Genomic DNA, 26,657 nt, shown 5'->3' on the forward strand with positions numbered 1-26,657 from the left:
CTAAAGAACATTGTGCTAGTTAGTACATTACATACAATGATCATCTTAGTGACCCAGTGATCTGAGTACTTTGTCTTGCTTTAGTTGGAGAAAGTCCCAAGTAGCTAACTAGGTTCCCTTGTCTTTTTCACTCTGGTATTAACACAGCAGAGAGTAGCCTAAGCAGAATAAGTTCCCAAAAGTGAGTGAATGCAAAATTTAGCTTCATCTGACTTCCTTTACTTTTGTCTTTTAAAAAAGTCAGAATTTGCTACTTGGCACACTGAAAATATGACATTACATCTAAACAAGCTTCCAAACATGCTGCATTTAAAAAGGTGTTTAGAAATTAAAATTTATTTATGCCCCCAATTAGGGGGCTGCATCACTCAGAGGAACATGAATTAAATGTTGAACATAGGAATTGCAAAGGCAAAATAGGCTGAAAGTCTATTATATGTGAATGCTTTGCTAAATCCTTTACCAGGTGGTTACAAGTCAGTGTTCCATCTTATCCCCAGTAAGGAGATTTCCATCCATTTTTATTTCCTTCTGCACACATTACCTCCAAAAGCTACCACCCAGTTCACTAGATGTTTGCATAGTTGCTCCTTTATTACCCTTCCTTGATTTTTAATCCCAGAGCCAGTTTTTCTCCATGTACACAAAAGGAGAAATTTGTTTCCCAGGAGCATGAATAGGTGCTCTTACCTGCTTTAGAACCTGCAGTCCCTGTGGTGAAGGCACCTGAGAAAAGGTAATGTATCTCCCAACACTGAAATTCTGCAACTCCCACCATGGGCTTGACCCTCCTGTGAGTGTCTTATGGAGCATCCATCGCTCAGCTTCAGAGCACGTGACCCCAGGTACTGCCACCCTCCTCTATTTCAGCACCATTCCTGGCTATGGAGTGTGAGAAAGGCTCACACTTCAGTTCACAGTAGGAGATGAGGCAGCCTCCACTCACCTGTCTATGAGCTAGATACACCAGTCACAAAGTCCAAGCCACCCAGAACAGAGTTCAGCTCTTACCTGTTCTGCTTTCTCTCTTTCTCAGGCTGAGGTAGGTGCTCATCTGAGACCCCGGCATTTATGCAGAGCTAATATAGTGGTAGCAAGGGGTCAAAGGTCTGCTTTGTTTCCCCATTTGCTCTTTTGCAAGCATGTCCAGCTCAGTGGGACGGGCAAGAAGCTGTGGAGGACTCTGGACCTGTTATTGAGATTTGGTAATGGAGGGTCAATCTGACCTGAGCCCAAGAGATGTGGAAGGCAGCTTCTGGGTCACTGAGCCCCCTACTTTTGCAGACAACCATGTCATAGAGGCCCCTCTCATAAACTGACCAAACTCCACATTAATAGCAGCTAGAGCTGGGCTAAATTTTGCTCCCACTCTTCCTGTGCTCTAACCACACTGCTCTGACTGTTGGCACTCACCTGCAGCTGTTACACCAGTTTCCTCTCCTTTTACAGCAAACGCATTAACCAAACAGTGTGCAGTAGTGTGCACCCCTCTCACGCTTCCTTCCCTGTGACTGACTCTTTTTGCACAGGCAGACTAGAGAATACACCTGAGACAGCTGTCAAAACTATGGGTTGGACTTGATGATCTTTATGGTCTCGTCCAACCTGGTCACTCTGTGAATTCTGTGAACTCACCAGGAGGAACATCCAGCTCCAGGATCCCAAGCCCAAGAAACACAGAGCTGTTAAAGTGGATCCAGAGTGGCACAAAAAATTATCATGGGGTTGGGACACCTCTCCCATGGGGAAAGGCTGAAAGAACTGGGGCTTCACTCTGGAGAGAAGGCTCCAGAGAGATCTTATTGCAGCTTTTCAATACTTAAAGGGTTCTTATCAGAAACACAAAGACTTGACCAAGGCTTGTATTGACAGGAGAAAGGGAAACAGGTTTAAATTGAAAGTGGGTAGATTTAGATTGGATGGAAGGAAGAATTCTTTGAGGGTAGTGAGACACTGGAACAGGTTCTTCAGAGAAATTGTGGACACTGGAAGTACTCAAGGCCAGGTTGGATGGGACTTTGAGCAACGTGGTCTAGTGGAAGGTATCCCTGCCTAAGGCAAGGGAAGGGTGGTTGAGATGATCTTGTAAGGTCCCTTCCAACGCAAACCACTCTTAAGATTCTATGGTAACATCTCCTGAGGCTCCCCAGTCCCAGTTAGAAAGTGGCTGCATTGCTGCTGTAGGGAATATGTTCCCAAAACTCAATGTTCCACGTGCCCCTTGGGTCTCCAGTAGGTCCTGTCACCTGTGTTTGGCACATGTAGACAGGGGCAAGAGACAGAAAGGCTGCAACACTAAAATACAAAGGGCATCAGCTGGGGGAATGGAAGGACAGAAATTAAGCCTACTGTGCTGTGTGAGACCAAACAGATTTCCATTCTTATTTATTAGGTGACTCTCACATGTGGTAAGTGTGAAAAGCTCAACCAGTACCTTCATTTATCAACCAAACAAGATTTCTAGAGGACTTTTCGTCTCATGGTGCTCCAAATGCTTTAGAACCAAACAGTAAGTGTTCTCATTTTACAGATATGGCAGCAAAGCTACAATGAGTCACACCATTGAAGACAGCTGCTAGTGGTTTCCAGACGTTTTCCCACTCTCTAGATATTTATCCAAATGATCTTTTTTCTTAGAAAAACAAACCAAAAAAAACCTCTCTCAAAATAAGGGGGGGGGGGGGGGGGGGAAATGCTACATACAAGCAAACCCTTTTGCATTTTTGTCCAAAAAAAATAACAACAGAAGTATAAAAAGGTTAACTCAAGAAATAAGAACAGACACTTTTCAGTTCCACTTCTGGTGCAAACACTAAAAAGCAATTTATAGCCTAGGAAGAACATACTAGAGCAACTGGTTGCACGTTCTCTTATATTCCAATTATACACTTTACAGTCATTGAAGAGAATCTACACATTTATAATCTTCTTTTACAGATGGAGTAACATTCAGAAGACCAGCACAAGGCACATCATAGGCATTACACTTAGCAGAAACAGAAATGGGCAGTCATTACTTGGAGGGGTTAATTTAAGATAACCTCAAGTGTCATTTATTTCTTATGTCAGGTCAAAAAATGGGAAGCTCTGAGTAGATGTTTTAAACTGATGTGCTGCAGGAGGTAGTAACAGAGGGGACTTAGCTGCCCTGTGTGGTGATTCATGTTGCTGCAGAGCTTTGCATTGTGGCTGTTATCACACAAAGCAAGTTCCCCGGCCCTGAAGTCAGCCTAACATTAGGCAGTGCTATCATGAATACAATCCCAGAGATAGCAACTGGGTGTTTCAGCACTTTCTAGTGCCAAATGGGCAGTTGCCAAGACCATATCAATGATTGCATAGAAGCAGCCCTTGCCCCCCATTCCTGGAATGGCATTCCAGAATGGCAGGGTGCTCTGCAAATAAGCAAGAAAGACAGATATTGCAAGTATTTTCTTAATCAAAGAAAAATTACATGATTCTTTATCTCTCTTATGCATCTCTTGTCTGAGGTAGAAAGCAGCTGACTGTAGCATGGGTGACCTTATCTGGCCCTGCGTGGCATGGTCACTTACTCATTACATTATTTTAAATTAGGGAAACACTGGTGGCTATGAAGGCACTTTATCTGAGACAGAAGACTCATTCTTTGGGGGTAAGGTATATTCCTTGTTCTTTCAACAAGAATAGAAGAACAAAAGTTTAGAATAGCAGTAACTCCCATATGTGAAATATTCAACTTTTTCCATCACGAATGAGGTGACATATGAACATCAGCTCTCTGGAATGGCTAAAAAATGAATAATGAATAAATTGCAATGTAGAAAGAATGAGGCTAGGTATTTCCTACTGTTATTTCTTTCAGTGTGCTGTACTGGAGCTGCTTAGTTCTCTCTCTCTCTTAAAAAGTCAAAGACCCTGTGATCTTAGTGGAAAAGGGACTACATTGTATTGTGCAATGCTGGCACAATGGATTTCATTTATAGCCAATTAAAATCAGAAATAAGCATCTAAAGCTGAGCCTATGTCCTTCCCACTTTTCTATTCGCTTGTAGCTGTAAAGCACGCAAAGACAGATTTCCTTTGTCATTATTTCACAGCCCACCAACTGGTGCTTTATGAACCACAGTGGTCTGCAGACCAGTAAGCCTGGTATCATTTCTTCTTTCGTGCTGGATCACCCAATCTACTTCTGTCACAATTTAAGAAATTAGAGAATTAATACAGGGATACAATAAGTTTTCCCTGAAGAGTTTTGTTTATTGTTTCTATAAACATGAACAAAGTGACTGAAGAGGAAATCAAGTATGAGATAGATAAAACCTCTCATATTTCACAGTTTGTGAATTGTGTTCACAATCTACAATTAGTCACTTTAGCTTAATTATGGGGACTAGAGGAACAAATAAAGATGGAGGGCTCCTTCATAGGTGTGGATTAGAAAATTCCTCCATAGGTGTGGATTAGAAAGCACCACCTCTGCTGTTAGTGTGCTCATACTCCAGCAGCTGCAACAGCTGCTCCGGTTACAGAGAGAGTCATCTTGGTTTTCTTGCAGTGCGAGCAGCTTCTTGCTCTTGGGAAAACTTGCTGGATATGTATTGGCTTGCACACATTTGAATGTGAAGGAGAGTGAACTTATTCCATGCAACTATCTTGCATCTCACCACAGGTCTCAAATAGCCTCTACTCTTTGATGGAGAAAGGGGCAGCCCTTTCCTGAAACCTGGACATTTGGCCTAAGACAGGAAAAAGTTCTCTTGCATGATGTATGAACCTATTGGAGGCACAAGGAGAGAGTCAAATTCCAAGTAACCAATTCAGCTTCCAAGGGTAGAATCTGCAGGGGCCTTGCTATCTGCTAAAAGTCAGCAGAGGGTAAAGCTAATGTCAAAACCGCTTGCTAGTTTTGGAAGAAGCAGCCCCATATAATTTTCTGTGATTGCAGTTATCATAAATGCCTCTTAACTAATAAAAATACCAGTCCATCTTACAAAAACGTAGTTCATAAAATCCTAAACACGTCATAAAATTAGAAAAAAAATGATCCACGGACAGTGGCTGATAGATTCATGAGTGATCCTAGCTTTGCACGTTCTGCAAACACAATTCCCTGTATTTCAAATGTGACTCATGGGTCAATTCACTTTGTTCAGTCTGGACCTAATGCAGACAAGTACCATGCTAATTACAGCTCTCCTTTCTTGAATTCAAACATTGGAGTTACTCTTTTAGCTCTTTTTAAAAAAAAATTGTGATAGCCATCAGCCGTGGGCAAAGTGACTCTCTGTCTTTAAAAAGGAGGCCTACAGTGCTGAAACAAAGTCAACCAGAGAAGCTCCTTGGTCCTTCTGCTTTATCTCCATAGGCAGGAATTATGAATAAGCATGTTCACCAAGAAACTGTAGGAAGATGAGCACCCTGGAGTAGCCCTGGGTTGACCAGCAACTGCACTGGATATCCAATTAGGACCATTTGTTCAAAGTGTGATGTTTCCCATCGTTGTCCAAAGAAAAGAAAAAAAAAAAGGAGGTGGACAAAGTGAAGGTCTCTCCAAGTTTTCCAGGGAAAAGCACAAGCACATCAGTAATTAGGACATTAATGAACAAACAGTAGCAGGGGTCCCATGTGGTACTGTCTGGGAAATAAGCTAAGCAAGACAGTCTCTGGTACTGGCCTATCTCCAGTGCCTCTGGGTTACAAAATAATTCACAAGATTCTCCAAAAGCTCCTTGACAAACTGGAGTCCCTTAAATCTAAGAAGTGCCTCTGGCAAGACAGTTTCTACTGGAATCAGCCAGCATCCACAGAGCTTCTCTTTCTCTAGCACATTCTAAATTAAAACAGTGGATTAATCTCATCAAGGAGAAATGACAAGTTCTCCTTCACAACTGGTCTCAAAGCATAGGGAAATTCTGTATTCTAGTGTCAGGGTGAGAACTGAGGAAACCCTACAGTCCAGCTCCAGATCAGATGCACCACACATGCAGGGTTGGTGCATCAAGGTAAAGATCAAGGACAGTAGTAACAACGGGGACTATAAGACTTCCTCAGAGTCCTTTATCCCACCCCATGTATATGATACAAGGCACGGAGAGGAAAGGGAGACTATAAAACGTATGGAAAAGAGTACATGGCTTAGGCAAGATACATTCACCAAAACCATGTTTCCTTGAGGTGAAGGAAATTCTGGTCCATGGTGTAGAGTAGTCATACTTTGCTCAGTCCCTGTAGGGAAGAACAAATCTTGGTAAAGTTACCCCTTCAAGTTTACAAATAAATTCAAGTCTGGATGAAAAGCTAGAACAAGTATCTTTTAAGGCACTAAGGTCTAGGCTCAAAGTAGAACAGGTTCTTTCAGACAGTAAAGAGCAGATAATCAGACAATTTGCAGACATGCCAGTGAGACCTTATTACACCATGATCCTCCTGTTTGGGAGAGAGGCTTAGTGGGGACAAAAGGAAGCCACTGTCCCAGCTATGCTGAGCAGCCAGGCAGAAGCAACAAACATTGCACATTCTAAAGCACAACAAAGGGCCTTAGAAAGATGTTGTGCCTCCCCCCACAAAGCTCCCAGGGGACTGGATCAGATGACCTCCAGAGGCCTCTTCCAATCTAAATTATTCTGCTGTCTTGTGACTTTACAACTCTGTGAACACTGGAACCTGCACCAGCATTCTACAGATTGGGCTCATAGCAGTGCCACTGCACTTAACCAGGAGAACTGCTATCTTTCTTTAAAGACTGGAATACACTGTTTACTTAAAAAATCTGCTGTTTCTACTAGAATGTTTTCAATGAACCTCAGCCCATTAGAACTTGGCCCAACATTTTATTGCTGTTTATTTGCTCAATCTAAAGCAGCCATGCTAACCTAAATAGTAGAAAAACTAGGAGGAGTCCAGTGGGAATCTTAGTTCTTCCAGTACTGACATTAAATGACTATGCTTCTTCCACTGTGGGAACTTCCTCTGTCCTGCAAGAGAAAATAAAAGATTCAGGAACAAGGGATGATGAAAGAAAATCCTATGTTGTTCCACCTGCTCTGAGCACTATAACAAAAACCATTTATATATATATATACATTCCAGCTGGAACTAGAATTGCACTTCCTTCCACAACACAGAAAGGAAAATGGTAATGTGCAACATACAGCCCCTCAAAATACTCCCACCTGGTAAAATTCTGCATATGTGTGATAAGGGACACTTAACATTTTTTAATTTAAATGGATCTTCATTTTTTCAGGAGGAATACACTGTCTAATTTGGATATTAGCAATTATGAAGCTAATATGAAGATTTTGATGTGAAGCTTTTCACACTTAGGTTGCTACCTGAAGTATAATCCCAGTGCAAACTGAAAAGAAGAGCTGTGAACAGTAGCTCTTCACTGCCCACATAATGTATGTTTAGTTCTCAGGAGTCCCATCAAAGGAGTCATCCTCTTCCACCTGGCCTGTAGAATGACGCATTTTTTATCCATGCCACCCATGACTTTAAAGCTCATTTCATGTAGCTTTATGGATGTTTTCCCACATGTGCCACTTAAAAAATATCATGCACATTTTAAAAGAAATCAGAAGTAAACCAGCACTGGAGATGATTACAGAGGGATGGATGCTGCTGCTTAATCTTGTCCCCCGTCAATACCAGAACAGCTATTTTAACACCAGTATAGACACAGGATTCCAAAAGCCTCTGGATGGGAATGGGAATATAACATGTCACCCTGTAGGGGACTAAACTTATTTCAGAATCATAGCATGGTTTGGGTTGGAAGGGACCTTAAAGATCACCTGGTTTCAAGTCTCCCACCCTGGGCAGGGACACCTTCCACTAGACCAGGGCCCCATCAAGCTTGGCATGGAACACTCCAGGGATTTGATTTTTTACTTTGCCCCTGAACACACTACATGCAGGGAGTGCCTGTCAAAAGGCAGCCTCAGCAGCCTGGGTACTCAGCAGCCTCTTCATAACCATGCTGTGCAGAGGACTCCTTGCTCCTTGGCCTCTGTTTGAAAGACAACAGGCTGCAGAAAGTAGAAAACATTCCTTCTCACTCCCTAAACGCCACCTTTTCCCTTAGATGGGAAAGCACAAAGGCAGCTGACTCACCGAGCGGGTCCCTGCGCTGCCTTTGTGCTTCTTGTCCTGAGCTGGGATGATTTCTAAGGAGCGGTAACTGGGGGGTTTCTCTTCTGGCCACTCCCGGGACCTGCGGTTCCTCCGCCTGCGGTTTGACACTGGCACACGGACTTGCTCTTCTGAGGAGCTCCACGAGCCCCTGCGAGAGGAGGGGGGGGAGTAGCTGTGCCGCCTCTGGCCAGAGTAATTGCTCCTCCCAGCATGGTGCTCGTATTCTCGCCTTCCCCCGGGCTCCTGCCTCCCACCACGATGGTGGCTGCTGCCCTTGACCCTCTCAGCTTGGCGCGGGGGTGACACATCCCATCTGGAGTGCTGGGGCCTGCTATTGTAGCCACCTGTCCTCTGCCTCTGAGGATGATCCTCTCGCTGCCTGTCCCAGGGCTCCTGACTGTAGCTGGAATGAGAATCCCCACTGGAAGGCAAGGGCCACCTCCGGTTTTCCCTTCTGTCCTCTGCAGCAGAGTCCCAGGGCCTGGGGGTGCGGGCAGCTCTTTGTGGCCGTGAGGAGTTGCTGCTCCCATGGATGGAGGAGATGTGATCCGCAAGAGGAGGTGGCACGATGTCGGAGCCCAGCGAGGACAGCAAGCTGGGCTGCACAGCCTGCCGCTGGTGGGAGGCTGGCCGCAGCTGGGACATGTTCAGGTTCTGGATTTCAGACTCCAGATAGTCCAAAACACCGTTGTTATGGGAAAGCTGGGCTTGTGGCTGCACCAGTGGAAGACTGTTCTGTAGAGATACATCTAAGGATAAAAAGACAGGAGAATACAGTAAGTCAACAGGAAACACTGAAGAGAAGGCCCTTCTGCACTCATGATCCCGAATGAGTTGCTTCTCTTCTCCTGCTCCACCTCACTGGAAGAGCTGCACAAGTCTCAGGCACCACAACCAGCACATCCAGATCACATGAGGTATGGTGCAAAGAGTAGTAACTAAATAAAATGCAGCATGACCTAACATGTTTTAGGCAGAACAGAGGTAAGAAATTCAGCATACCTGGAAATATAGTCTGTGTATTTAGAGGAACATTTTTTTCCTACAGCACTGATACCATATTTTATTTACAAATAATCAGAGAAAGACCATAGTGTTTCCTTTTGCATTTCTTTGAACTGGAAGAAATACTGCAAAAAACCCAAAAATAAGAAAATTTTTATATGTATGCACACATACACACACATATGTACATATATAAGCAACAAATGGAGAAGAAAATTCTTCCTGGTTCATTAAAGAGTCCTTCATTTTTTGCTGTATACAGGCTAGATCTGTTGCACAGAAGGCAGTTTGCCCTTAATCATTTGAAGACTAGACATTTGATAAGAACTCAAACAAATTGCACCTCACTTGTCATGTCAGTTTTGGCTGTAAGGAGTTGACCGTGACCAGCACAGCAGAACATAGAGACAGTACCCTCCGCTGCCACACAAAGCAAGATAAGCTGGGTATATTTACCCTGCAGTCACTGGGGTGTAGCACAGATACACCTTAGTTAGAGTTAAACTGCTTCACCCAGCACTGAGCCCAGCAAGACACTTAAGATAACAGGCTGGTTTTATGTACCCAGACAAGTTTGTGGTGTGCTGCAGATGTGGCAGAGCTGTCATTCTAGGACATGCAGTCAGGCTAGGAACATCTTTCTCTCTTTTCTTGTAGAGAGGCTAAAGCCTCAATGCTGAACTTCCCGAAGAAGTTACCTCACCCTGATTTCGCTGTGAAATGATGCCCACGGTCTCACCTTGTTGCAGCAGGGGGTTCAATTGGTAAGAGGAAAGTTTTGAGTTCCTGTCACCAGCTCCGTAGAACATGTTGGGTGATAACCAAGGTGCAAGAGCTTGAGCCCGCTTCATGAACTGGTGCCGTTCCAGCACTGTAAAAAAAAAAAAAAGCAAGCTTACAGCACCTCTCCACAGGGCACAGCTTGCAGATCACACACCATTTTGCTTTAAAGGCTGTAGCCTTTGGATACAGGAAGTTCACAAAATTAAAATCTCTCTCCACCCCATGATGAAGGTAAAACAGAGCACAGGGAATTCCAATGCAAAGTTGTATATCTTCAAAAAGTACCTAAAACAGAAGAAAAGCTTTACTGCCCAAGATTCTGATTCCAGTCCCAGCAACTGGGAAACAAATAACAGTATGATTAAGTATGCAGCACATAACTAAGCTAAAACTTCTACTTGCCTTGTCATTACAGAGTAGAGCTGCAGAAAGGTGGGAAACAATGTTTCATACATCAAGACATGCAACAGTTTTCTTTCTCTCAAAATTCTTTCAGCCCTTTCCCCTTTTGGCTTTGATTTCCCACTAAATGAGACCTTTCCTTGCCACCATTATGTGGGTTCTGTCCAGATCATATTTTCCACTCTACACTTCATCATTTTCTCTCTGTTTCACAAAGAGAGCACTCAGAGGTGCAGTGTCTAGCTCTTCCCTTTCTAGTCTTTTGTCCACTCTTCTTGTCACTCCATAATTTACCTCAGAATGACTGCTAAAATTAAATCCTCTAAGATGATAAGGTCAAAGTGGTGAACAAACTAAATTTCCTGCTCTCAACAGCAATGTCCAGGGTGCCAAAAGATAAACAGTGGAAATTTCTCTCTTTCCAGGCTTTCCACCACTGCTAACTCCAGACCCCTATTTGTGGGGTCAGATTCCAATTTCACTTCCCTTTTTTTGCATTTCTATCTCAACTCCTCAACACAGACAAGCTCACTTGCCTTCAGAGCATTGCTGCTTCTCTTGGGGGAATACCTAAAAACATCTTACAGAAACTTATTTCTTCTATCACAAACAATCAAAACTTAAGTTTACAAGCAAGTAAATTCTTCGAGTCCCTGACCCTACAAAGCTTGGTTTGTCTGTTATTACTGGCTGAAGCTTTTCAGCAACGGTGCCTTTAAAAATTTTTCTTTTAGGAGTTTGCTGAAGTTTCAGAAGTGACAGACTTTTACTGCAGCCTCTTGTCTGGTCAGGCAAGAACAAAACATTACAGTTCAAGAAACATATAGGAACATAATTGCCTTTGAGACTTGTACCCCTCTGATCAATCTGACTGAAGCTAGCTGATGAAATTAAAAGCTATTGGAGGGAAAGAGACTAGGGATAGACAGACAAGTTGACTGCATAAGATTTACTTCTTTAAGAAACCAGGCTACAGCTAAGCCTCAATTAATTCTGTCCCCTGGGTTCACTGCAGTAGGCAGCATTTAGACTGCACAATCTTTGGGACTGAGCTCTCCACTTTAGGTAGCACTCCTGTTATTAAACATGTCCTCCTTCAGCTGTTTAATTGGATTTATCCAGAGCACCACTTGCAGCAAAAGGACTGACCATGCCCCTCAACACATCCTTCATTTTCTCCACAGTTTTTCCAGCTCCACTCAATTCTCCACTGCAAACCCCCTCACTCTCCCCAGTCTGGCTTCAACCAGAGGGAACTACAAAACTGGAAATTTCAGGGGTTTTAATCCTAATAATCTGGTATCCTCAAAGCTGTGTGGTCTGAGGTAACAGCTTCCAAGAGCTTTATGTCAAACTTGATTCTTTTTTTGTTTTTGTTTTTTGTCCCAAGGGATATCCTTCCAGTTTACATTTCAAATTTAGAGGATGAGAGAAAGAATACAAAGAAATGGGTTAAACAGAAGGATAAACAGAATGGGAAGGACAAACAGAAGGGGAGGGCCTTATCTCTCCCTCTCCTATTCTTCCAGTTATTACCTAGAAAATGTCCTAGAGCCTGCTGAGTGCACATCCTGGGGTTCTGACCTTGGTCTTTGCCTGAGGAGTAAGAGACCCACCTATGGGCACATCTGCTTAGCATTCTCCCTCTTAAGGTAGCAAGGCTGTGACTAGGACCAAAGTCATTCTCTCCCTGTCATTTCCTGATTTTTCCCAACAGCTGAACAAATCCAGAATTAGCCCTGGTCTTCCTTCATTACCATCAGCCCTTCTTCCTTCCCCAGATACTTTGCTTTCCAATTTGAATCCAATATATACTCTGATTTTCCATCTGCAAAATAGAAGTTACAGATCTTTTTAAAGGAAGGTCTTTTTAAAGGAAGGTCTTTTTATCTGAGTAAAGTCAGATTCACCCTAATTTCAAAACTCCTACCCTGCTTTGCCAGAAAGTTGTGTTGCTCCCTCCACTTACTTTGTTGGAAAAATCTGTTCTCCACCTTTGACAGACTTTAACAGCTGCTGAGCCAATTATAAAAATAAAATATTTTGCAACTTAGTGATACCCAGGTGCAAGTATATCCTATTTTTCCCTGATTCATTACTGGAAGAAGTCCACAGCAGAAAAGGAACAAATAGGAACAGAAGGAGGTTGTACATATATTTACTCTGATGGGTTTTTCTCAGAGCTTTCCACAGGGAATGTAATTGGCTTGCTCCTAGGGCATTTCTAATACTTCTGTACATCAGTGCTGAATTACTCAAATAATGCACTCCTTTTATTACTCACTTCAAACCCATGCTCGTTAATGGTGTGATTCACAGCACCCAGGATTATCCTGTGCTTGTCTCACTGGCATCTGTGACTGTTCAGCAGATCCACGCTGTCCTCTAGTGGCCAAGGACGGGGAAGGAAGCACCCATACCTACTCTACACAGGTGAGGATTTCTGCCTTCTCTTCAGCTGTGTGGAATGTTATTCCTCAGCACTGTTTTTAAGATGTCCCCTGAATCTATCTTCTTGTGTTTTTTAAGGCCTCCAGTTCATTTCTTGGAGTGCAAAAAAGGTAAGTCAGAGCAGGAAGAGGAGAAGCAGTTTAGCAGTATTAGCGGAGAGGCGCAGGCACATGGATCCTTTGCCAAGTGGATTCAGAGGGCAGGCAGCTTGGATGGAAATCACAGACACAGAATCCAGCATCCAGTCAAGGAGGCTGAACCTGTCTGTACCTTCTCTCATGAACACAGAGAGGCTTAGAAAACCCTGCAAGAATTCCTCCTCCTTAACAGGAGGAAATAGCAGCAGTCTGGAGTGAGCTATAATCTACAGCACAGAAAAACAGAAAAGAGCTCACACAAACTTTGAATCTCTTTTTTGCTGAGAACTAGGAATTCTGGAGGTGTGAGTCTCTCATCTCCATCATCTCTCTCCCCCTTTACAGAAATTGATTTTTCTGCCAGATTTCCATAGCCTTCTTGACACTACACATTTTACATGACAACCTGTAAGGCCTCCAATGTTTAGTTTCGGTTTTAGCAACAGAAGGGATGTTCTTCAAGGGCTAAGCAAATTAAGCTTAAATCTAAAACTCTCACAGTTTACTAACACCCAAGCTCTAATAGCTGTTTTGAGGGTAAAGGTAAACCTGAAACAGACATCCTTGTTCATAAATCCTCTCCTTGTAGCATCTGGAGAAGAACCTGGGCATTTCAATGATAAATAAACTTATTTGTTGCATTTTGTTACTGTCAGACAGTATAAGCTTCAGGGGGACTAGTCTACTTGTTGCTAATCAAGTTTCAGTTACATGAATGCAGAGATTATATGAAATTAACAGCCAAAATTCAAGCAGCAGCCTTCTAAAAGAACAGGGTCTGCAGAAACTTTATTACTGATAAAAGCGAAGACAACAAAATTTCTTTTGATACTCAAAACTTCAGAATGCACTTGCAAGGCTGACCAACAAGAGAAACCATTTTTCTCCACTTTCTTCTCACTTCCTTCTCCAAAGAAAACCAAACCAAACCTTTTTCTAGTAGAAGGAACAGTTCTGAAGAAAACATGCAGATAAAAAAATTTCCAATTTTTATGTAATTCTTCTCAGAGCAACATACTTGAAAGAATGACTAGATTGGAGACTAGTATCAAGGTATTTTCTTGCCTTTCTCACATGCACAGGCATATGAACTACAAGACAGGAAAGAAAGTCCTGAGCTACTCAGGCAAGGGAACTGATTGTGCTCTGGATGGTGAGAGAAGCTGGTAACAAGGTGTGAGTGGGGAGAAACTTCTGATAGTTGGACACAGAGAAGCAAGACAGATTCCAAGTATCTGAGATCCCCGCCTCGAATTTCAGATAAGTTGGTCTTGGAGGTCACACTCGCCAAAGAAATGTCTCAGTTTTTACGGATGCTAAGCAAAAGAAAGAAAGTGGAGCTCAGCAAGCTCCCAGCCAAGCTTTTGTCTTGACAGAAGCTATAAATGGATGCACATTTGCTTGAACCTCACCTTTCTGATTACAGCAGCACCGCGTTGGACAGCAGCCACACTGGATGTGGCAGCAGCAATACTGGGGGCAGCACTGGCACCAGCATATACCGATCAGCAGAAGGAGGAGGAGGCCACCAAGGACGATGAGGAGTACTGTGAGCCAGTCTGTGGGGAAAAAAAAGAGAGAGAAAAAGGATTGATCCTGATGTATCTGGCCATGGTAGCTTACTGAGCACCTCTCCACTACTGGAGATGTCTTGGGGTAGAGGAGAACAGGAGGAGATATCTTGGCAACAAAGCACAGGCACTTACGGAGAACAATCAGCTTAACTTCTTTGTCCGCATCACCTGAGGTATCTCCTGGTGCTTCCACAGTGCAGTAGTACATGCCATGGTCCCACCACATGACCTCACTGATGACAAGGTCTGCTCCTGTGGGAGAGGGACCGAGAGGTCAGTGGGTTCTTTGTGACTGACAAGACACTAAAAAGAGCCCTCTGCCTGCAGGAGACAGTGAGTACTGCATCTCTCCTCTTCCCAGGCATACCCATCACCTTCAAACTACCTCATTTGAGTCCACTGAGAACTCCTACAAACAGCTTTCACTGCCAGTTCATGTTTTTTGTGTTGCTGGAAGCCAGCCCTACTGGTCTTGGAACACAGATCACTGTCTCTCTTAGGTCAGCAATCCCAATGGCTCTTCTGGTAGGAGCAATATCTATTGCTCCATGGACAGCAGAGAGCATATAACACACCTGAACAATTATGCAGTACTTGGAAGAATGAACTGTTTTCTAGACCCTGAGCTGCTCAACTGTTGTGCTCTTCAGCAAAATGCTCTGGCATCCTCAGCTCAGCCTTAGGTTGTAGTGCCTCCAAATACCCTCAGGCCAGCTGGGGACAGGGCCCTTCACTGTTCTTACTCCATTACCATGTGCAGTATATAAGCTACAGATGACATTAGCCATGTTTATGCTTCTCTTCACTTAGCAGACCCAGATATTGGATAATTCCTGAGTTCACTGCTTGCCTGGGAGGTCACTCACGGTTCTGAATGGTGATCTTTCGCTGCTGGTAGTCGATGCCCAGCACAGGGTCCTTCTGCCCATATTTCTGGATGACAATGCGCACCTTCCGCTGGCTGTCATTGCAGTCGTTTGAGGGGTCCTGGCCAAGGGCTAAACCAGCCTGGTATGCTACAAACACACATCATCAGAGATGGCAAAAGTTATTTCAAAAGAGCAATTTATATACTCTTGTGAGCAGTAGAGAAATTCTTGAGTACCTTGAGCGCAATTGCTTTGGTTTAGCAATATAAACCATGGCTTCAAACCAGTAAGTTACTTTGGAGTACTCAAAAACAAACAGAAGTAGAGCCACAGGAATGGCAGAGATTTTGAGATTGCAAGAGCTGCAGAGGAGATGCCTCCTGTACTCACAACTGAAAGAACAACATTAGAAAGAAGCTAATGGCCCTAGGCTGGAAGGCAACTGCCAGTATGAAGCTGAAAAGAAAAAGTCCTAAAACATCCAGGACTACTAGAACTAAAACAAAAGGGTGTTTATCTACCAAGCAAAATCTCCAGACATACATGAACTGCTCTATGGATTGTCTCCCTTTCCCTCCTGTATCCCATTACATGTTGTGGAGCTCATAAAGACAGAAAACAATCCATCACCTGATTCCAGCTAAGGATTAAATGTAAAGACACAGAAGAGAATTAATGGAGGACTAGAGGCAATTTCTGTACAATACTCTTCTGACAGACTCACCAACATAAACCAACATTGAATTTCCAAGTATTTAGGAGCTGAGACTTGGGGAAACAGCTGATTCAGTCACCATTTTCTCTAAAGAGCTCACAGTGAAGAGAGACGAGGGTAAAGCCTGTAAAAGGCTCTTTCACTGCTATACCTAAAATGGAGTACGAAGTCCCTTTTGGGGACTATTAGCTTAAGCCTTGGCCAAAAGCACTCACATTCTTCTGCTTGGGAACTAGGCTGTAGAGCACTTGGTAACATGTCTACCCAACCCATCCAGATGGCATAAAGAAGAGTTTGGGCACCCAGTACCCACTGTAAGCTCAGTTCTAAGCATACAGCTATGCTATGGCTGGCTACCTAAACATTCTGCAGGGTTTACAAACAATAGAACAGAGCAGAATAGTTCAGTTGGCAGGAACGTACAAAGGTTATCTAGTCCAAGTGTTGATCACTTTAGGATTGACTAAAATGTAAAGTAGCATACTACTGATGTAGTTGACGTAGTTAAGCCATTCCTACATATCCTATCACTGGATACTAGGGAGAGGAGAGGAGAGTAGCACCTCCCTATTCACTTCCCCATTCTCAAGGAACTGTCGAGAGCAATAAGGTAACCCCTCAGCCTCCTTTTTCCTGAACTAGATAAGCCCAAAGTTCTTAGCTGCTCCTCACAGGATGTACCTTCCAGACCTTTCATCAGCTTTGGTGCCCTCCTCTGGGTGCATTCAAGTACCTTAATATTCTCAAATCCTGCGACCCAGAATCGCATACAATACTCTAGCTGAGGCCACACTAACACTAAACATAGAGGGATCACCACCTTTTTGGACCAAGTAGTTTTCCTGGGACACAGTTTGTGTACCATATTAAACCCCCCTGAATTAAGGCTGCCTGCACCAGAACATCTGCACATAAACTGCTCCCACCACTACTAAATGCTATTACTTAGAAGTCTTCATGCCCTTCAAAATGCATGTGTTTCTTCTATTTCCTAAAATCAGTAACATCTGGTCACAGGTATCCAGCTCCAACCACAGGACCCCCATGGAATCCTAAAGCCCACTTGTTGCAGGCCCTTGCATTCGAACATGCTGAAGCATAAGACAGGGCTTCCAAGACTGACTTCTGTCAACCACAGCTGAACTGTCCTGTATTCTGAGTTGACGACAAGGAGGACAAAAGAGCTGCTTTGGTTGGGATTCCTATGATCTCATAAGGCCTTCCTTCCTTTCAAAGGAAATCAAAAACATGACCTGCATTATCTTGGAGTGCAGGGAAATGTCACAATCTGTTTTTTGCATAGGAAGGGATCAAAAGCCTGTACCACCCCAGCGAGTCTACATTCCCCTTTCTTCCCACTTGAAGGAGGATTCCTTGGAAGACAAGCCTGACACTTACAGGCTGAGTAGTAGTCAAAGATGGGGTCCTTGCAGAAGGATTTGAAGCGCCAGGTCACCACCACGTCTTGCAGCTGTGCCGAGGTGCTGTAGTCACACTTGAGGATGACAGTGGCAAATAAGGTGGTGTAACGCTCAACATCCTGCACTGTCACCAGGAGTGAGAGGCAACCTGCAAACATGAACACAGGAGGCCGTCAGCCCACAGACTCCTCAGGCCTCCCATTACATTATCTGCACCAGAGCAACAACCCAAGAACATCTCCTTTGGCTCCATCCAGAACCTGCACTTACAGACCTCCCAGCGCCTCTGGTGAAGTCATCCAGGGTTACAAACCCTGGTTAGAACAGGAGCCACATCTCTCTCTGACAGAAGAAAGCTTCACTGGCCCTCTTTACAGATTGAATTATTTTCTCCAAACCTTAAGTAGCCATTGTGCAGCACATCACTCTGTGTTCTCCTTCTACATAGGGAAAATATCCCAGAAGCACATGAAATGGGACTTCCTTGGCTTTTAATGCTAATCAGAAAAGTCCTGCAGCACAGTATGTTTGTGTAAACACCAAATTAATTTTATCAAGGTCTTGCTCAGACACTCATCAAATGTTACCTAGTAGTGATCAGGATTAAGACAATACAACTTTCAGGCTGTAGCACTGCAGTTAAGTTATCACCACTTTGGAACAGCACACATCAATTATCCCCTTTTCCCCTTTAAATTAAGCTATCATTATGTGTTTGTTATGTATTCATTCTAACAACCTCCACAACACTTCCCATTCAAGCAGCTGAACATACTCAAGGAGGATTTAAAAAGTTTCTCTTAAGCTATGCTGTAGTTCAGCTATACTCCAGAAACATCTCTATCTTATTTAAACTTTGATAGTACAGTAAGTTGTGCTTGTCATTAACAATAGCAAAGTTATCACCAATTGCCTTTGATAAGAGAATACAAACAGTGCAGGGCAAGTGTGGGATGCCCTGTTTGGAATACATGGCAGAGAACCAGGCAGGGATTGCAGTGCTGTACTAGTTGCTTCTTAATTGCAGAGCACGAGAGCAGGAAAGGCAGGAAGAAAAGTGGGATGCTTGAAAGTACCAACTGTACAGGTCTCCATGAACCAACACTCAATTTTTATTGGATATTCCAAGATTTTCCCTCTAGTCCATGTTTTCAGATGAGAGCAAGAGAACAAGTTGCTACTGCTATGTAGTAACATCTGGACCACAAACATCACTCTTTGTCAAGCATCTTTCAGTGTCCTTTTAGGCTGCTACCTCCACACTACATTCCAGGCAAATATGAGCTCACACAGTTTCCACACTGTGGAAAAGATGCTGCAGAGGTGCATGCTGCCTCAACAAGTCATTCTGCAGTAGGTCAATGCAGCACTCGCTCAGTTTCTGGTTTGAAATGGGACTCCTTGTCAGCCAACTGAAAGCAAAAGCAGAGCAAACTCATTTGCCTTAAGAACACCACATAAACATAGGCAAAGCCAGGGAAACCCCTGAATGCAAGGCTTTTCTGAAAAATAAGAAATACACACATGCACTTAAACACAGAATGACCAGCAGGTGTACAAACCTCTAGATAAAACAAGTTTTTACAATGCTGTAGCGCTGCTGACAGGCAGTTACAGTTGCTCTTATTCAAGAGCACCGTAGTTCAACTCATCTTGTTTCAGCTTTCACTGTGAAATAGCTGACGCTGGGATCTTAATGCAGAAAATCACAAGAAACCAATTCAAATTCTCAAGACTGGCAAAACCGTGGTCTCAGTGTCAATTAAATGAAACTCATATGAATTCTGACTTGTCAAGGCTCATGGGAACAGAACATTTTCCATGGATTTCCTACAACAGCATCTCTCTGGTAAGAATAAAACATTCAAAACCACAGTGTGCTTTTTACTAATAAAACCCACATCTCTTTATGGAAGGGATGCTTTCTCATTACCTCTGTTCTGCAAAACAGCCAGATTTGAAGGGTAAGTTTCTTATTTTCTAATGAGGTTGAAAACCTACTGTTCTTCCACACCGAATAGTCATATGTTACTGCATGTTCAATGTTTCTCATTAATCTCCTCCAAGAAAACTAAAAAGTTGTGAAATTAAGGCTGGGTCTTAAACGTGGACTCCATTACTCCACTGCAGGACACTATCTTTCTTATCCTGGCTGGAAAGAACAAATATGGACACCACCAATCCAAGTTTTGGCTACATTTATGGCTTTGCAGTGAAGACACAAAGTTCTGGAGCCAGTGTAGTGAAGTTTTGGCTAGAGCGTCTCCCAGGAACACAGCTTGTATTGTCAGGCAAGACAATGAAGCATACCCTCCATACTTTTTTGCTTACTTCAGTGGCTCTCCGTGAAAAACCGAACTTTAAAACCATATCATCAGCCAAGACCCAGGCACCCAAGTAGCAAAATGACCACTTTATTTCCAAGAGGAGGTTAGAAGCTGTCAGGCAACCCGCAAAGCAGAGTGAACACTGCTGGCTGAAGGCTGCCCGTGGGCAGGGAGGCGAGCTGCTGCTCTCCACACGAGCAGGTGCCCAGCAGGTGCAGCAGCACAGCAGCTACCCCAGAAATCCCCAAGACGCCGAGGCTCCTGAGCCAGCAGCAAAAGCTCGGCTGGGCGTTTGCCGGAGGCCAAAGGGGATCCCCCCGCATATCCGCGCCCAGCTTCCAGGTCCCAGCCGAGCTGGCCGCATGCGACCGATACTGGAGGCTGCCAGGAAGCAGGAGGCCACTTCCTCCTAGGAGAGAGGTCAGCCGCACCTTTGCGGAGCGAAACTTGTCTCCGCACGGCTTCGCGCCGAGCTCGGGAGAGCCCCGCGGGCGGGAAAGGGCACCGCGGGGGCAGAGCGTCCGGCCGGGCAGGGCCGCCCTTTCCCCTCACCGCGGGGCCGCCGCCGCTCCCCCGACCCCGCGGCACCTTAACCCCGGGCGAAACCCGAGAGCGCCTCCCGAGTCCCGGCCCCTGCGCCGCGGGGGTGTCCCGGGGCAGGGCGGGCCGCAGTTCCGGAGGGGGCCGTGAGCCCCGGGCCGCACTCACCGGCCGGCAGCCAGGCCAGCAGCAGCGCCCACCGGCAGCGCCCGCGCGGGGCCATGGCGCGCTCTCCTCCTCCTCCTCCTCCTCCGCCCGGGGACGTCGCACCCACTGTCCCTCCCCTTCCGTGGCACCTGTCCCTGGGCCGGGCGCTGCCGCCGGCTGCAGTCCCCTCCCTCTGTACCTGCACCCTCCGCTGGAACGCCAGACAAAGTACCAGCTAGCAGTTTACAGAACTGCTTTTAATATATGCATACACACACACACACACACATACACACATATATATGTATATATGTATGTATGTATGTATGTAAAATCAAAAATATATATTCCAAAACATGCATCATGCATTTATTGTCTCAAAATTTTATATATATATATATATATATCCTGAACACACAGGTGTATGGGAAGTTAGCCGAGCTGCGCCGCCCGGGGCACCGCGCCCCAAGCGAGGGGCTCACGGGAGCGCCTGCTAAAGACTGCGGGCGGGAAGAGCCGTCTGGGGAATTCACGGAATCACAGAATCGGTTCGACTGGAAAGGACCTCCGAGATCATCCTGTCCAGCCTGTGACCGAACACCGCCATGTCAACTAGACCAGGGCACTGAGTGCTTCGTCCAGTCTTTCCTTAAACACCTCTGGGGACAGTGACCCCATCACCTCCCTGGGCAGCCCATTCCAATATCTAAACATCCCTTCTGTGAAGAAATTCTTCCTAATGTCCAACCTAAACTTCCTCTGGCGCAGCTCAAGACTGTCTCCTTTAGACCTGTCGCTAATTTAATTTTCCCGCCGAGTTCCGAAAGCACCGCAACCGTGGCCAAAGCAGAGGAAAAAGAAAAGAAAAGAAAAAACCCGAACAACGCAAAGTAAAACAACCACCAGCCCCTGCAATTGGCTCGGCGGGGCCGCCGACCCGCCCGCTGGCTCCGCTCCCGGGGCGCTGCGCCGCCGCCGCGGTTGCCTGGAGACGGGAGCGCGGCCGCTCCGGGCCCAGGTACCGCGGCTGAGGGGAGGTCGCGGCCGCTCCGGGCCCAGGTACCAGGGCTGTGGGGAGGTCGCGGCCGCTCCGGGCCCAGGTACCGGGGCTGTGGGGAGGTCGCGGCCGCTCCGGGCCCAGGTACCAGGGCTGTGGGGAGGCCGCGGCCGCTCCGGGCACAGTCGCCCCGGCGGGCCCGCGGGTGCTGTGGTTTGTTCCGGGTAGCCCCGCTCCTCACGGCCCCGCAGCCGCGGGGGCCCCTCTGTGCCCGCAGCCTCCCCAGGGCCCTGCGGAGCGCCAGGTGTCCCTCGCCTGCCCTCTGCTATCTCCGCTAAACAGGAATGAATGTCCTGCAACAGGGATAGACCGTCCCATACTTCATCTGAAATGTGGGACTTGTTGGGTTTTCTTCGCCATGTGTGAGGCAGTTAATTTTATTGCCTGTTGCATTTGTGGTACTCCTCTCGTACTCATTTTTATGATTTTTCTTTACACTGTAAGTTAATAATTAACTGTGATGTCACCTGCTCTTACTTCTGCTTAGTAGAAACTTGGTAATCTTTATTCACAGGGAAGGCTTTAATAGACTTGAAAACTTTTGCTTGCATGTGGCAGAGCAAGGATATGTGGATCAGACAGAGGGCTACTTTGGGTGTAAGATTGTAAATTAGAGTTAGATTTATTTCTCCTAATGAAATAAGAAAATACTTTGTGTGTGTGCAACATAGTAACAGTGAGGAGAACAATAGCAGGGCTCCAGTCCATCTCTTTTTTTTCTCTCTGATGACGGAGAAGGGAGACAATGGGGCTATGATAAAGATAATGTGTCTAAATCCTGCTTTGTAGCTTTATCCTTGGTTTCTCTTCTGGTCTCTGACTAGTAAATAATTTATGTACTTAACTGCTGTGAGAATTGATACATTTTGTTATTCTCCTTGCTCTCAAGGCTTCAAGATGTTGTAAGAGCAGCCAAATTCTCTAGTACTTTTTATTTTTTTCCATGGGATCTTGGGTTGATTGCCTAGACTGACTTTTATAACTAATTTTCTAGTGCTGATGGATAATGATACACAGACAGCACTGGGTTCTATGCCTGATTTACACTTGGATATTTTTCTTTTTGTATATAAATACTATAAGACTTTTTTTTTTAAATGAAAGTTTTATAAGACTCTCCTGTTTGCCCATTTTGCACTCATCATCAGCCCAGTAAATTGATGTACTCTGATGTGGTCTGAAGGCAAAAATGTGTGCTGAGAGAGATGTTTGATGGTCTGCTGTTTTTCAAAAATAAATGAAAGATTAAAAAAAAACCCACCGAGGAGTCCATGTCTGAAAGTCAGTTAAAGAAACAGGACTTTGCAGATGGGAAGAAACCTGACACATCCAGAGCAGAGCTAGACTTGAAGATGCCTTACCCTGGAAGAGATGATCAGTATGGTGTTCCGTGTGGCAAACACCCCTCATGAAACCCAAATGCTGCAGCTGCATTTTAGACCAGTGCTACCCCCGGGTCAGAAAGAGCAGAGTGCAGCCTGGAAGGCTCACAGTGCCGGGATGGCAGTCCTGGTACAAACTGAGTTCCTTCATGTGGAATGAAAACAACTAAAGAAATAACAAAATCCCTGCTGAAAGAAAGACCAAGTGTCTTTTCTTTTTTATCTTTTTTTTTTTTTAAACCCAAAACTCACCAGTGGGTAAAGCTTTTCTACAAAAACAAAATTAACACATTTTGAAATGAACCAAAAAAAAAAAAAATCCTGTAGAAGTAGCACAATGTAGAGATAATTGTTTATTCCCTTGCTTTTTGCTGGTACTAATAGCATTGCAGTTTTATTCTGCTGTAATAGTTCCCTATTTCTACATAAACTGAATTAGTGGTCAGAATTGATGACCACTCTTCTGTGGATGTAAAAGCTGATAGGTGATGTAATTTAAGCAGTTAAACAGTTAATGATAGGGAGAGACATCTTAAAATAACAGATATGTTCTGTTTTCTAAAGTAATACTCTAGGCTGCATTTTGATCATTATTTAATTTCCTGTATTTTATGCAGTTAGAGTGTCAGTCACCGGGTTTATGAAGGCAAAAACTGCATTTATGAGGTTTACACATTTAAACACCTTTTTTTTCTGGAAAGAAGAAAAGTGTAGGATGACAAAATAGAAAGAAAGTGGTGTCATCTCACTGTATTTGTTTATGTGTTAGCAAATAAAAGCCGATTTTATTTACTTATGCTGTATTTTGAATAAATAAGACAATTGTCTGAGATGAGAAATCACTTAATGTCCGAATTTACTGAGAATTTTTGAGAGTCTTCTATCTATAAAGATTCTGTGTGGTAGCAAAATTGGCAAAAAGGCATTTTGGTTTTGAAATAACTGAAGTTACATACCTGAATGAACACATTTCTCCATTCTGTGGCTTTTGAGAACATAGCTAAGAAAAATGAAATTGGAAAGAAAATGGAACTTTGCTGAAATTCCCAGCTTGTAGCACTGTCCACTGAAACAAGGATAACCTGAATTCAGTCCTTACTTGGAATGAGTTCCTGAGTTCTTGGAAATGATGAAACTGATGTGGATCTGGTACAGTATTTCAAGTCAGTGTCTTGATTTACCAGGACTAGGAGGAAAATTCCCTGGTCAGGCATTGGCAGAAAAATTATGATTGCTGATTTGTTCTTTTTCTCACTAGACTTGTCACACCAAATCTACTTGCCACTATCTCAGTTTTCAGTATCAAAAGGCTTAAATCTTTCTGATTTAGGAAACCTGTTGCAAAAAACCTGCCAACTCTCCCCAGGAAAATAAAATCAGCATTCAGAGAGATGCATGCCTTTGTCATGGCGAACCTGCCCAAGAGTTTTCAGGATCAGCCAACTCATGAAAGCCAGAATCTGCAGCCAAAGTAGACACGTTATCCCCTTGGGCCTCTTCTGAGTCCTTAAATTCTGAATTTGCTTTGGCACAGTGCTTGAATGCCATCACAAAAATGTGCACAGTGGACATTGCAGTATCTTTCTTTAACTAGAACCCAGATATCAGTGCAAGCAGAAATGTTCATATCTTCTTTCAGCCTAAAGCATTTTCCAGCTAGGAATTAATTTATAATGAAAACTATGATAGTCTTAATTTTTAGAAGATAAATGATTGCTAATTAGTTACAATAATTTGAAATTTTATAGCTCTTTTCTCTGTGGATATCAAAACACTTCACTAAGATGGGTAAGTATTATTATCTAATTTTTCACAGGAGATAACTGAGACAGCCAGAGGTGAAATGGCTGATACAAATTGTACACGTCATTACTGGGTTTGGAATTAGAATTCAGGTCTCTGAACACTTCACTATCTATTTATGCAAATAGTCTGTAACTATTTCTTCAACTTCAGTGATATCAGTTGTGTTACCCTATTAAAATCTCATGAATTTCATTTAAATATATTGAGATATATTGCAATTGTTTTCTTTCAATTTGTTTTCTAAATGTAAAACTTTCTGATTGTCTATTTTCAAGTTTTTCTCACCACTCCTAAAGGATAAAAGCTCATTCATAATTCTTACGTGAAATTATGCAGGAAAGTCTGATTCTGGAAGACACTCGGGACTTTTGGATGAAGATTGGCTATAGAACAAGAATGACATATCTAAAATATTTCTTTGTTCTCTTTGTCCTTCTCGTGGGTGGCATTTTGTTGAGACACTTTGCCTTTCCTGAAATATTGGAAAAGCCTGAAATTCCTCAAAATATTTTTTCCAAATGGATTCTGACCCAGAGCTGGAAACAGGAAATGCATTATTAGGGACTTCTTAGTGGTATCAAAGTCATGATTACAAATGAAGAGGGATTTGCTTGCATCTTGCCCATATTTCTTATTCTGAGTATTCATGTTTCTTTATATAAAACTTCTGAGTTTTCTGATTTTGGATAGTTTTTTTCATGCTGTAATAGTGATGCAAAGTTGCTCCAATGTGCATTTTAAGGTGTTTCATTTGAAAATGGAGAACACATATGAAATCAAAAGGCAGAATAAATTTAGAGTAAGAGCAATGCTTCTGCTTTTTTGCTTCTTTTTGAGACTTCTGTAAAAATGGTCAATGTGTTTGGGTTTTCTATAACAAATTTGGACCTTCTCCATTTCAGAGGAAAATAGTAACTAGTAAAAAATGTAGCACCCTGAAAAAGATGATCTGAAAGATAAAAATCATATTGGGGAGGGGCGTTATTAAATTGTTTAATTAAAAAAAAATGGTGCTAACTTTTAAAATTTGTTTTCCATTATCATAAAATGTTTTGAAGAAAGTCCCTTTTTCTTAAAGATTCATCTCTCTTGCTTTTCCATTCAAGAATGTCTATCTCCAGATATTTTTGTGAAGTCCACCATAATGTTGAAGGAATAGTCTTCTTGTCTCAAAAGCAGATCTCATCCCAGTATATTAAAGAGAAGCTCAACCAATTTAAATCAACCAATTTAAATCAACCAATTTAAATCAACCAAGAGAAGCTCAACCAATTAAATCATGTCAGCTCCCACCATTACACAGTATTTAGATGAAAGTCTTGCTGTAGCAATTTATTCAAATCCTGGAGTCCTAAAACCTGAGCCAATGAATTCACTCTACAAAGTAGGAGATATCTTTGGGTTTTCCATATTTGTGTACAGGCAGAAGACAAATAGCATCTTTGGAAATCTCAAAGCATTTGAGAGGAAATGAGAATGGTCTAAATGGCAAATAAAGGCAACAATACTAAAGGTGTGTCTTTACCACTGCCAGGGAGAGAGAACATCCACCTTTTCCAATGGAACCAGCAGAAGATGCAGAAGCAGACCCCAGTGGTGAGCATTTCCCCATTATGTTGTGATTTCAGTACTGAACCTACACTAACTTCTGGTTTCTTCCACCATTCTTCTACCACCCCTTTCTTACTTCAACTCCAGTTCCTGCTCTTGGTGTTGCCAAATTTTATTTTTACTCTGGTCATAGTGATGTTCTGGACTAAGCCATGTGCCTGCTGTTCCTCCTGTGCCTCAGCTCTCAAAGTCACTTCCCTGAAAATTTTTGCTGCTTAGACCTGTCTCTGCAGCTAATACTGAAATCAGGTTTTTTAATTCCACCAGACTCTTTCAGTCAGAGGCCAGTGTTTTTCTTTTTAACATATTTTT

At 43.6% G+C, this 26,657-nt stretch overlaps 2 protein-coding genes across 2 annotated transcripts in view; one reads left to right on the forward strand and one right to left on the reverse strand.

Annotated features, from left to right (window-relative positions):
* Positions 1-6,820: 6,820 nt before the first annotated feature.
* Positions 6,821-20,576, reverse strand: ILDR1 (immunoglobulin like domain containing receptor 1). Its single transcript, XM_084224613.1, has 8 exons — positions 20,511-20,576; positions 17,453-17,623; positions 15,337-15,486; positions 14,603-14,722; positions 14,309-14,455; positions 9,863-9,994; positions 8,098-8,867; positions 6,821-6,956 (listed from the first exon to the last, which is right to left on the reverse strand). Exons 1-8 carry the CDS (start codon positions 20,563-20,565, stop codon positions 6,915-6,917), a joined length of 1,587 nt encoding a protein of 528 aa, XP_084080739.1. The 5' UTR covers positions 20,566-20,576; the 3' UTR covers positions 6,821-6,914.
* Positions 20,564-26,657, forward strand: part of CFAP44 (cilia and flagella associated protein 44) — a gene marked incomplete at both ends in the record, with an annotated part of 43,219 nt that continues 37,125 nt past the window's right edge. Inside the window, 2 exons of the mRNA XM_084201053.1 lie at positions 20,564-20,717; positions 21,308-21,507. Coding sequence (XP_084057179.1) covers positions 20,564-20,717; positions 21,308-21,507 — 354 coding nt within the window. The remainder of the gene's footprint in view (positions 20,718-21,307; positions 21,508-26,657) is intronic.

Source organism: Fringilla coelebs (genome assembly GCF_963513975.1).
Source record: "Fringilla coelebs genome assembly, chromosome: 2".
Taxonomy (NCBI): Eukaryota; Metazoa; Chordata; class Aves; order Passeriformes; family Fringillidae; genus Fringilla; species Fringilla coelebs.